Below are 13,210 nucleotides of genomic sequence, written 5' to 3' on the forward strand. Positions count from 1 at the left end.
ATACATGGTGCACAAGAGCGCATTTTGTAGAAGCAACTCGACCATCGATACAACCATGTCTTTGAGAGGGACTTATATACTTGAACCGTTTGTATAGACGCGATCATGGTTTTATTGGACGAAAGCCTACTTCAAAAGAGATGTGTTAATTATATGTATATCTGGGTGTGGCTGCATCTCAGTTGACTGAGACTTAATCAAGTCTCAGTCAAATGACACACCATATATAAAAAGAAGAAAGAAAAATGAAAATTTTGCATGGATCCTCACATAAAGTCTCACGAATATAATATTGACTGACTTTGTTAAGTCTCAATCGACTGAGATTTAGCAATGCTGATCGGACATATAGACACATGTGCCATCAGTGAGATGATCACTAGATTGAATACACAGACTGATAGTACATATATATGTGCAACATACAATGGCATGCATGCATAGGAAGCAACTAGCTACTTAGCTGGCTGAGAGATCAATGGATCTCGTCAGTGTAATGAAGCGGTAGCCAGAGCTACCTGCATGCAGCTGAATACAATTTACGTACAAACTCAAATATACTGGACGAAGAAAAGAGAAGAAAACCGACCGGTGCTAAACACAGCTAATTACGCGCAAAAGAAACCGCAGAAAAACAAACGATGCCTGGCTCGAGCTTGAGCTCGACAGTCCGTCAAAACGTCGCGTCCCCGCGAGCCAACTGGTGAATGATTACACCTGCATGCAGGCGTGCTCGGAGCAGGTCATCATGGTGCTGGCGGACATGGTGGCCGCCGGGTCGACGACCTCCCCGACGCAGCCGCCGCCGACGGACTGCTGAGCCGCCGTTGGCGGGACGTCGGGCACGTTGTTGCTGAGCTGGTGGTGCTGGTTGGAGACCCTCTTGCAGCTGGGCGCGACGCCGACGATCGCCGGCGCGCAGGCGGCGGCGTCGAGCTGCGTGACGAGCGGGATGACGGGGAGGTTGTCGCAGGTGCAGACCTCGATCATGAAACCGTCGGGGTCGTGGAAGAAGATCTGGTCGACGTGGATGCCGCCCTCCACCACCCGCCGCTGCACGTACCGGATGCCCAGCTCCTTGAGCCGCCGCTGCACCGCCTCCATGCTCTCGCACTGCAACGCATGCACACGAAGCAACACAGATGACACGTCAGCCACACACACACAGAGATGTGACATGTCGTACGTACATGCACCCACAGCCACACAAGCACACAAGATATCCACGTTAGGTCTATCCTCTCGCAAACCGGCCATCACATTCAGGCCACATGCATGTAATCTAGCTCGAAATTATAAGCACACGGCACTATATATATCACGAAGGCGTTTGCTAGTGCTAGACTAGACAGACGCTATACGCGCATGTGACCGTGTCACTGGCCAACTCACGCATGCGTCCACCGTGTCGCCCTCCATCTCCATCCATCACGTTCGTGTGCTCACGGGGAGAATCCGTATCGAGTCCGGTTGGAGAATCGCTTTCGAGTGTGCATGTGCATGGAGACAGAAGGAAAATTGTGCAGCCACAATACGGTGTAGACGGGCAAGACACAGTCTAGCTGGTACCGTAATACTCCCTCCGTTCTTAAATATAAAATCTTTGTAGAGATTTTATTATGACGTACATACGAAACAAAGGAAATAAATATATACTTTAATATATGTTTATATACATCCACATGTAGTTCGTATTAAAAACCTCTAAAACAACTTATATTTATAAATGGGGGGAGTATTCGCTATCGGCGCACGACAAGATCGAACAGAGCCAGGTACTGGTACCGCTCGTCCGCTCCACTACCGCAGGTGTCGTGATCAACGTGGGTGCAACTGCGATCTGCTTCCTGTGGTGGTGGAGGCATCACAACGGTACGGTGTACGCTGTGCATGTACCAGGCCAAGACTTTATTTTATGTGGTTGTTGTTGCGAGATCAAGGGTGGACATGCATGCGTGCGGCGTGCATGCATGCACGGTGATGGCGCGGCATGATCGTGCATGTGGGTGCATTCCTCTCATGACCTGATTTTCAATTCCAGATCTCCAATGAACCAATATATATACCACGTACTCCACTATGTAGTACTCCCTCCGTAAAGAAATACTATAAGAGAGGAGTAACCATGTTCTGGTGTTGCGTTTGTCAAGTGTAGTTTAGCTGGAACCATCCCTGGATCGAGATCTGTTTGGACGTACGCATCCAAGATGAGTGGAACAGCGTGTTTCACATCCACCTTGGAAGTTACGGTAGGAAGCTAGTGTACTCTAGCTAGTACACCTGTTGATCTGATCTACATGGAAAAAATCTACTCCGGTTGCCATTGACCAAGAACAATCAACTAGCTAGAGCAATGATCATTATTAGTTACTCCATAGCGACTAGCTATACATATATATACACGATGCTGATTGGATCTCGGCTGTCGTTTCTCTACCTGGCGTACGACGGTACGAGGTGGATGAGACCGGTCGAGGCCACTTGCGCCTCCGCGCGTGGCAAGCAAATCCTGAAGGTGGAGGCAGAGAAATCGATCTCTGTGGCATGGACGATGGAGCCGGGAACGCCTAGCTGTACTACTTTGGCCAAGTGCAGCCAATAGCTGACAATCAACCAACTGAAATTCCAGCCAATAGCTGTTTTGTACACACGTATGTGGAGTTGGCATGCACTCGCACGTGATTTCAGTTACTCCAGATTCATCGAGCAGCATGTGCGGCTGTCTAGTTTTTGAACCGATCTGTTTCTGGAAGAATCGTTTAATTACTATTCTAGTCACAAGTCAGAGCAAGCTAGCTGAGAAACAGGCCAAGGTGTGGGCAATGGTGCAATGCAATGCCACTCTCTATTTTTTTTTTTTTTGAGTGAGTAACTATGGGCACAAGTGGGGGCAATGGTAGTGGTTGATTGATGAGATTGGTAATATACCGTGGTGAAGGAGATGTGATTGTCCTTGGGGTTGATCTCCGTCTTCCTTGGCGGCAAGCTCTCCGGGTCCTCCGCCTGCAGCAGATGCACGCCGATCCCGAAGTTGAAGAGCCTGAAAACCGGCAACCATGTCATCATATGTGGGCTAAGAAATACTCCTGGTACAATATTAGTGCTAGGCCGCATCGCCGGTGCGCCGCCGGACGATCGTATCGTACGTACCATGCGCCGTCGAAGTCGAAGGAGCCCGGGCGGCGGATCTGGATGAAGCCGAGGACGTCGCGGTAGAAGCCGAGCGAGCTCTCCAGCGACCGGCACACCACCGAGATGTGGTTCAGCGACGCCAGCGGCAGAGCCCCGCGACCGCCCTGCGCCGCCGCCGCCTTGTTCACGCCCGCCGACGCCGTGTTCACCATCCTCTCGATCGTGCCTAAAAGCCTTTCCGCCTTCTTCCTGCTAGAGTGTTGTTCTTTTCCGAGGACCGCGCCAACCCACCTGCCGTGTATACCTAGAGCAGCAGGCCGCCTGCACAGTCGTCGTCCCAGCACGAGGGCAAACTCCGTGCGTACGTGACACTACCCGCCGGTTAGCCGCAGGCTCGAGTCGGTACGCGCGTACGTGCGGTGGCGATGAAATGGACACGGCGGAGATTGCCGGCCGGCCGACGTACGTGCGCTGGCTACACACTGCCGGACGCTACGTACGCGCTGCCGGAAAATCGGCTGAGATGCGGGCGAGAGAGGTGGATGGAAGGAAGCTAGTTGGTGTGGGTGTGAGCTGCAAGAGAGCTCGAGGGCCGTTTATATAGAGGGTATGGAGAACTCGCACATGCACCGACAGCTAGGTAGGTGGCTGAAAAGTGTGTGACCATCCCTCGCTCTGATAAACGGCCCAACTATATGAACCAAGGAGCGATCGAACTCCGTATACGCGCGCCGCGGCGCGGATAAAATGCCAGCAGAAACGCTGCACTGCACTCTCCGAACGAAAGGGAGCCAAGAAAGGCAAAAACAGATGATGATGGTTATGAATTTATGATGATGATGTATCAGGCTGTTGTGTGTGCATCATTGCGTCGTGCTCCCCGTTTATAGCTAATTACGCGTTGCCCAGTTGTGTTGTCCTTTTTTCCTTTTCATGATAACCCCACCACCTCGGTACCAAACAAATATTCTCATATTTATTGCTTTTGCTCAACAACAACAACAACAACAACAAACATCTAATCTTCGCACTGAGATTCACCAAAACCGTTTGTGGAAATAGAGGTGCGAACACATACATTACACGGAAAATTGACCCAGCAATGAGTTCCACTCTAACTGACCTACTTGAGCAAGATCGCCTAGTTAATTTCAAGCCAACAAGCCAACAATCAGAGAGCGTTTTTAATTGTTTTCTCTATTTGTGCTTATTGTGTCCTAGAGGTATATATGTGATGGTGGTGGCAATGTCAAGTGGAATAAAAGTCCCACCTCTCAAACCCTATCTTTTCGTGACTGGTACCAAAGAACATGTGGTGTGTTTGGACTATAAATCAATGGCTCCTAATTCGGCAGAGATTGTCATCCAATGCTTCGGCCTAATTAATTTGGCCGTGGTCGATGAACTTTATGCACTGAATTTCCGGTTTCGTTCCTATGTTTGGTCATGGCATTGTTCTTCGATTGTATCGTGGCGAAGAATTAGTGATTCGACTTACACTGCAAGAAGTTTGTTCGTGGCTACAACGCGTCTAGCAGCCTAGTTTTCTTGTCCATTGGAGGTGAACAATGAATGCAGCTATTTTAAAACTTTACGATTAATCCAACTTATGTATATTTGGTCTTCCACGCTTTTCTCACTGGGAATGTGAAAGGAAAAAATCGAGATGTAAAAGGTGAAGCTAAGAGGACAACCCCGGACTATCTTTGATGTAACATTTTGTTTCATCCAAAGCATTTATTGTTTGTGTTTGTTTCACCGTCCAAAATCTTATTTTCATTGTTTGAAATATATAATCTATAAAATCTGCTGGTACTTCGAAACCATTACATCAACTGTATGCTCCCACGCGCCACACGTAGTAAGTGTGTGTGCAGATATGTGCATAAATATAAGGGCAACCACATATATATTCTATATATACTTCCATTGCAGAAAAGAACAGCCATATATTTCTGCACAAAGAACAACTTTATATGTGTGTGTCAGTCAGTCAGTGTGTGTATTTGAAGCACACGCTGGCCGGGATAGGATAGCATATCGCTATCATGTCGGACCCATCTGTGTCCCCCAGGGTTTGGCCATCGACAGCGCACGTTTTTGTCGAGGGGCTATCCGTGTATCTATGTACATGAAGTAGGAGCAAGCAATCAAGCATGTGGAGGTCTTATCGAGTGTGCCTAGCTGCCCCGTCAGTTCACTCCATGGCTGCCAACCCATAGAGCTCCAGCAATGGCTAGTTGCCTACTTGCACTTGAGACCTGAGATTCAATCAATCACTCTACAGCTGTTTGAGCTATATGGAGTTTAGGCCCAAATGTCCCAAAAAGTAGCTTTTTGAGAAAGCAACAAACAGCGTATGGATTTTATCATGTCTAGCTTATAAAATATGCAGTTGTTATTTGGTGACAAGAAAATGTTGGTCCCCTTTCCCTTGCCAACCCTCACATTCCCATATTTTTATCAGCTGATTCTATAAAAACTTCATCCGTCTCAAAATAAATGTCGTTGTTTTAGTATCAAATTTATACTAACCTAATACTAAATTTACGACACATATTTTAAGACGGATGGAGTATAAAATAACACCACGAATCCACCGTATAGGACGAACTGAGCATATCACATATGGTTAGGTTCCTTATGGTGGGAACAACACACGGGAGTTTGAAGTCATAGATGTGGCACTAGCGGTCACATTTTTCACACATTCAACAGATATTTGTTTAGTGGAAGAAGACTTTTCCGTCAACTATGAAATCTTGCATGGCGACGTCTTCAATCTCAAAATGTTGCGCCCACACGATATCTTGAAGGCGCTCATACGGTACAGTGTACGTAAATTTATAAAATTAAGTGTATGTATATATATGAGTATTCACGAGTATTGTATTAAAGAAAAGTTCAAGGCGTATGGAGAGTTGTTCCTGGAGTTTTACGAAAAGACTTTGGTGGTCCTTCCAGGCTCCTTCGAGGTCCTTCCATCATTCGCGATGGAAGCGTGTGCACATTTTTCAATAGTTTCATAAGCACTGAAAAAAAATAGTTTTGCTAAGTCCCCGTCGACTGAAATTTTACTATGTCACAATCGATACTATTATCAATTGATCTTGTATGAAGATTCATATATTTTCTTTTTTTTCTTTTACATACTACTTCCTTCGTTTTAAAATAAGTGATTCAAAAATAAATTAGTTTTGTATCAACTTTAGTACAAAGTTGAATCATTTATTTTGAAACGGAGGTAGCATATCACTTGGTTAAGTCTCAATCCACCGAGACCTAGTCACATTCAGAAAAAAGAAAAAGAAAACAATGAAAATTGCACCCTGGGCATCCGCGCACAATGCTACCGGCCAGCAGGGCAACAGTACATTGCCTGCTCCTCGGATGGTGGGCAGCGGCAACGTGGCCCGCACAGACCGCACAGTCGAGTCCCCTCGGTGGATTCCAAGATTCCGGCAAGCCACAAGGAGCCCTCGTACGCCCCGTGACGCCCAACAGAGCTCCCCTGTGAAAACGCAGAGCATGCATGGGGCATGGCCCGGCCCTCCTCTTGCTGACGACGGCTCCCCTGAACTGCATTCCGTGCCGAACTGAGCCGATTCCCTCGGCGCGCGCGGCAAGATCCGGCCGGCACACCGTCCGGCGCTCCGTACGCCGAGGTGATCAGTGCCGTGCGGGGAGGAGAGCTGCTGTTCCGCCGTCGGTCCGCGAGAGATTCTTTCCCGGCTTGTGTTCTGATCAGTTAAAGTTGTCGTGCAGAGCAAAACGCATGTGACGAGGGATGGGAGTAAAGTGTAGGGTACTACTACCATGCCAAAAAAAAATTAGAAAACAAATACAGGGTAGGGTACGTGCTACGGGATACGGGATGAGTGGCGCACGCACCTCGCGCCGAGCTAGCCCCGCGATGGGCCGATAGCGTTTCAATAATTAAGCACAGCCTGCGTGAAAAAGGTCTGTTTTGACACTTTCTCAAAACTCCAACACAAAATGAACCGAATTCTGCAAATGACCCTTTTCCATGATACTTTTCCATGACCCCGACATGCTAAATGGTGTGGCAACTGTCTTTCACACAAACAAAGAATGAAAAAAAAAGTGGTCTGGATGGAGTCGCGTCCTATGTGACGGTCTGACCGGGCGTCCGGACACGACCAGGTGCGTCCGCGAACACTCATATCCTTTCCATATTTGAAACGGATATAATGGTTTACAGACAGTTCGAACATATAAATATAATGGGTCCGGTTGGATCATTTTTTTCCTTCTTTCTCTTGTTCGGTCATCGACCTGACGCGTCCGCAGACGTACGAGGGATCATTTGAGGAGTATGGCTATAGATGCTCCTAACCTAAGACGCTATGCTATCTACCATGGCGTCCCAGACCCGAGCGTCATGAAAATGAATCTTCAATATTTTTAGATCAAATTCATTTTGTGTTGAACTTTCAGAAACTCTATGCATTTTCACATAGTTTATTGTGTCTTCCCCCTCCCTTGTGACGTCTTTTATCTTTTCTAAAATTTATTTTTATGGAAACTGAAACGGAGCATACATCACTTTAGGTCACTCAGTTGTCGGAGCATATTTTCTCGCTGCATGTCGAAATGGATAGAAGAACATACCGTGATGGAATAAGACCAGGAATGCCACTAAACCACTCAAATGTCGTTCCGATGCGAAGACTAGAATGCGTAAATGCAACAACATCCGGACTTGAACTATGATTTACTTCATCGGAAAATGTTCATTTTCTTTCTTTTGCGGAGGAAAAACACTCATCTAGTCCTAGGCACGTAGGCTTTCTAAGAAAACTTAACTCTTAAGTTTTGAAAGTTATGAAGATCGAGCAAAATGATGAATAGGTGGTTTAAAATTTGATAATGGAATAGAAAATATCAACCGAATTCCTCCGCCTCGCTCCCACCGAGTGAAAATACCTAGAGACCACGCAGTTGTTGCCGCTAGCCCTGCCACAGCGGCGATGGGCCACGTTCTCATAACGGGGAAGAAATTCATAGGTTGTTTTCATAAAATATTACTCTCCGTCGCTCCCCTCGGATGACTTGGGGGGCAAAAACCCTATAGGTGTCATAGGCCTTCTCCATTGCATGTCCTTCCACGAATGGGAGGGGCGCTTTCCGCAAGGGAGTGATACTCTAGTTGTATCACCACGAATGAGTTTGAGGGCAGGGCTGATTGCCCAAATCAAATGGTGGCGGCGCGTGTAAAAAGGATGGAGTTGTGCCTCATACGTCGGTATGGCCTAGATTGAGTGCAACGAGCGGCCATGACTTGGCGGTTGTTAACAGCCCCCATGCATGTCCCTTACTCTCTTTGTTGATCTTCTTCCTTGCTTGGTGGATCGTTGCTATATCGTGAACATGGGGCAATATACTCGGTCCCTACCTTGTGTTGCTTGCTCTCGCTAGTTCTGTGGTGGTGTGGCATTTGTCTCGTGGATGATAGATGTGTGGTGGATGTTGGACGATGGGAGTGGTGATTTCATTGACGAGGTTCTGGATGTCGGGCCAGCCTGGGCAGTGGATTCTCAAAGCAGAGGCAGAGGGGGCTAGATATGGGGTGGGGTTCTCGCCGTGCTTGGTGTGGGTGTCAACTTTGCATCGCAACTATGGCGGAACTGGCTACTCGACTATGGTCGTCTCGGGTCAAGTTGCCTTGGATGTTGAGGCAGAGTTAGAGTCGCGGCCAAGATCTACTAGGAGATGACCGACGGTAGCTCAAGCTGCAAGATCTACTGGGAAATGTCTGGTTTGTGTGGTGTTGTGTCTTGCATTGAAGTGGCTGATGTCGAGGTGGCAGCTCTGAAGGGTGGTGCAGATTAACGATGGAGGGTGCAACAGTTGTAGTGGATGTTGCGGTGGTGGTTTTAAGAGGTGCATCTTCGGTGCTTTATATTCCAAAGATGACATGAGGTAATCGAGGTCCGCTTCCACCACCATCAAAGTCAAGGTGGCTTACTTTGACTCACCTCTCAGCCGTCATGGTTTCTCTCTACCTTTTCAATGGCGACCGCACTTGCATTCGGGAGCCATCAAGGTTCTTTTGCTCTTTATGGGAGAGCCATGCTGGATTTGTATTATTCATCGAGGGTTTGAGATGACTCGATAAGGCGGCAATCTTTGGGTGGTATATGTCCTTAGTTTTCGTCGCTCGTCAAATGATGCGGGCTTCGTCCCGCTGTATCGTCATGGGTTTTGTTGATTAACGAGACCAATCTCTTCTTCTGTAAATGCAACACGGAACTCCTCGCCCCCTTGTCTTTTCCGAGGTGTTCTTGAATAAAACGTTTCAAAATCAATTCCACGTGAGAAAAAAATTCAGCAGCCCCGGGTTATGTGAGCCTTATTAGGATGGTAGGCATGCAAGGCGTGCCGGAATGGGCCGGTCAAGATGCTACATGTTCGTGTTCCACGTTACCGGTGCAAAGTCGTCGTCACAACGTGTACGTAGACGCCCGCCTCCACTTGCTGCCAGTGTGTATGTAGTGTACACACCGAACTGATCGATCTGACTGATCAAGCGTACTGTATATACCACTACAGTATTGGGCAGTACCACAGTTGGCACTAAAAAAACGGCCAGCCAGTTGTAGAATTATACGCACTGCCAGGTGCCAGCAGCACGCTTACCCCTGGTGTACGTAGGTGACGTGGATGCGTGTAGGCGCAACGTGGAACGATCGGCGGCCGGGGATTACGGTATGGAATGTTAACGTGCATGGATCGCGCGCCACATGGAAACGGAATGTCAACGCTGCCAGTGTGGTTCTAAACTGGCCAGTGTATATTGTGATCTCATCATGCATTTTTTTACAGCCCATGATTATCCTCGTTCTCACTTAATGTGGAGTGCAGGGTAACAAATGAATAAAACTCTGTAATGAGAAAGTTTGTCCTTCTGCAAAATCTTTTTGACCATATATAGTACATCCGCAGAGTCTCACACATACACATACGCTCATCTGAGTCATTTCTATGGACACACATATATACATCTTACCTCTACGAGCATCTTCGAGGGTCTGAGCCGATATATAATTTTAAGATTGACTAAGTCGACACAGCCGCATTTGTAGTTGACGAAAACGTCTTCTCTCATTGACACATCGTCGAAAAACCTAAAATAAATCCAAAAAAATATATGAGCATCAATATCAAATCTAACACTTGAATTCTCGTGAGCCGAGGATACAACTGTCCTTCTAATCAGTCAACCACAGGTTGATTTGTCATTTGGCGAAATCAACAATGAAAAGAAATATGTACACCAGTGGGTACAGAGACCGGAGGAGCCCTCCCTTTTCTTAACAAAAGGAAAAAAGAGTATTTATAGTTGGGCTAATAAGTTTGTTATATGTTATTGTAGTATTCTTCTTCTTATTTTTGCCCTAGAGCTACGCCAATTAATTTGAATCGCCTGGAAATTATAGTAAACGTAAGTTATTTTCGAAGGGAGTACTTTTCAGGGCTAACATTAGTTATTTTTGAAGTAAACTGTAAACATAAGTTGGCGAGCAAACCGAGTGCTTGAAAAATAGTACGCATCTGCAACATATACACTTGGTCGATTGCGGAAATGCTTATCCACGCTGTCGGTATATATCTCTGATCATCACGCGGCACTGCATATATATTGGCATCGAACAATTTTAGGAGGTATCACAAAGGTGTGTACGTATGTATACGCACATGTACTGCATATGCATATACACCTTCGTGCGTGATCACGAGCTAGAGCTAGCAACAGCATTGACTTGTGGATACATAAATAGTAATAATCCCACTAGCGACGCACCAGATAAGCACAGTCACGCATGTGCCAACTGCCAAGAGCGACGGTGATCAGTGAATTCAAGATGCATGCGGACCGGTCTCCGGCGTTCCTACTAATTTCGCTGTCGATCCCTTCTCCGGTACAGACAAACAGAAGCAATCCATATCAGTAGGTGGCAGTCGATCGAACGTCAACACGCAAGTTGAACATGTGTGAGCACCGGGAGTGGGCCGAGTTGTCGTACTTTAGAGCAAAATTAGCGGATCGAAGCTTGAAAAGCTGTTGCAGGAAAAAATCATGTGTACCGCATGCCGTGTCGTTGCGATCATGCGGCTGTACCACCTGTGTGCTGGAAAAGTGGACATGGGATTATGGTTTTTGGTACGAGCAGTCGAAGGGACATATGTGCATGCATGCATCATGAGCATGAACGAGATCGAAGAGTGTAAGAGAATACTAATGCTCCATTAACCTTTTCTTTAATAATATTGTATTTTTTTTTCTTTAATAAAGATCGCATATGCGCACATAAACACACATACAACCGCCCCTAAACACACACGCACACACACTCTACCCCGATAAGCACCTTCGAAATTTTAAGGTTGCACGACATTTTATGATTGACAAAGTCACTATATGCACTTCGTAGCCGACGAAAACATCAGAACATAGCCAAAATATCTGAATAAATCTAAAAAAATCACCATCCGAGAATTTTACACAGAAAGTTCCTCCAACATTATTTTAGTGAATTTTCTCCAACATTTCTGGTGCAAATCTAGCACTCTAACTCTGGTCACTACATGCACTTCGTAATCAACGAAAATATCCATTCCTCCAGAACGAGCATCGCCAAAATATCTGAATAAATCTAAAGAAATCACCATCAGGGAATTCTACACAAAAAGTTTCTCCAACATTTTTAGTGAATTTTCTCCAACGTTTCTGGTGCAAGTCTAGCACTCAAACCCGGGTGGGCTGGTTCTACCATAAACGCTAGATTATGTCTAGCGAAAAAAAATTACAATTAGGGAATTCTGCACACAAAAAATCTCCAATATTCCTACTCATTTTGAAGTTCTTGCTGAACAACTTTATCAATTGTTTGGTTCTTTTGCATCTTGAGAAGTTAACCAACCCAGTTAGTCATATTCATAACATCTTCTGCACTAGTTTCATACCTTTTAAAGTCTAGCGCATGGAACCCTCATTTTCTAACTGGCCTTCTTCATGCCGCTTTATCAATTATTTGCAACAACAATATTCTTTATCTACCTCTATGCAATATACAATTCCATGCTCTATCACCTTTTCCTCCATTTCGAGATAACTCTAGTGTAAAATATTGTATAAAATTTTGTAGAAACAATATTTTATGATTTTTCATAGACAAATAGTCTTTTAGAAACCTTTTGCACTAAAACAACATTTTTTATCGTCATGTTTTGACGGTTTTTATGTTATGATATCCTGGTTGCCCCACATTAGCATGAATAGTTGTCGCAGTGACTGTGTATAGTTACCGGGCAATGATTTTGTATGTTCTTAGACATTGCAATGTTATAATGAACTAGAGAGTGAGTTTTCAAGTGTTAACAACATGCAATATGTGTTATCAACACATCCAAGTATCATGAATCAATTTTCACAGTGATATAAAACAACATTCGATAACATGGCAACTAACTTAATATAACCTGGTAACTAAGTGGCTAATAACTTGGTCAAAATTGCTGAAATATATTCACAAAATAGTTGTTAAAACTTGCCATCATACAATCTAGTTTCGTAGATATAATCAGAAGTGGTCCATGGCGAGAGCGAATCAATAACCGGATTAGTGCTTTGAGATATTTTTATAGTTTTAAGATTTAGAAGAATCTCCCTCGTTAAAGAGATTTAGGGCCCTAATTTTTTTGGACCCCTATGCGTCCAATCTACTACCCGAACAACATAAGAGCCTCGTATACAATGCCTGAGAATAAATAAAATTTCTGGCTATTATTTATTTCATTCGACTTTTTTCTCATTTTCTTTTTGTTGTCCTTCCCCCTCCTCCTTTCCCTTGATGTATTTTATTTCCTTTTCACTTTATGTTTCTTTGTTTATAATACTTTTCTTCCTTTACTTGAAATCTCTTATCCTTTTGAATTTCTTTTGGTAGCTCTTTATTGTATAATTTTTATTAAATTATTTTCATTGAACAAAATTATAATGTAATATGTTTTGTTAACCAATATACATAAATATTTTTATAGAAATTTTATTCTG

General features: G+C 45.0%; 1 protein-coding gene across 1 annotated transcript; it reads right to left on the bottom strand.

The window, feature by feature from the left end:
• Positions 1 to 364: 364 nt before the first annotated feature.
• Positions 365 to 3,718, bottom strand: LOC123443049. Its single transcript, XM_045119279.1, has 3 exons — positions 3,151 to 3,718; positions 2,929 to 3,040; positions 365 to 1,113 (listed from the first exon to the last, which is right to left on the bottom strand). Exons 1-3 carry the CDS (start codon positions 3,342 to 3,344, stop codon positions 712 to 714), a joined length of 708 nt encoding a protein of 235 aa, XP_044975214.1. The 5' UTR covers positions 3,345 to 3,718; the 3' UTR covers positions 365 to 711.
• Positions 3,719 to 13,210: the final 9,492 nt, after the last annotated feature.

This window comes from Hordeum vulgare, chromosome 3H, assembly GCF_904849725.1.
Source record: "Hordeum vulgare subsp. vulgare chromosome 3H, MorexV3_pseudomolecules_assembly, whole genome shotgun sequence".
Taxonomy (NCBI): Eukaryota; Viridiplantae; Streptophyta; class Magnoliopsida; order Poales; family Poaceae; genus Hordeum; species Hordeum vulgare.

What these genes read in the sequence shown, in the direction of transcription:
- LOC123443049 (XM_045119279.1), bottom strand. Translation starts at nt 3,344, where the DNA reads ATGGTGAACACGGCGTCGGCGGGCGTGAACAAGGCGGCGGCGGCGCAG. An exon ending in TTCGACTTCGACGGCGCATG is followed by an intron (nt 3,041 to 3,150) that starts GTACGTACGATA and finishes GCCGGTTTTCAG; the next exon opens with GCTCTTCAACTTCGGGATCG. An exon ending in ATCACATCTCCTTCACCACG is followed by an intron (nt 1,114 to 2,928) that starts GTATATTACCAA and finishes CATGCGTTGCAG; the next exon opens with TGCGAGAGCATGGAGGCGGT.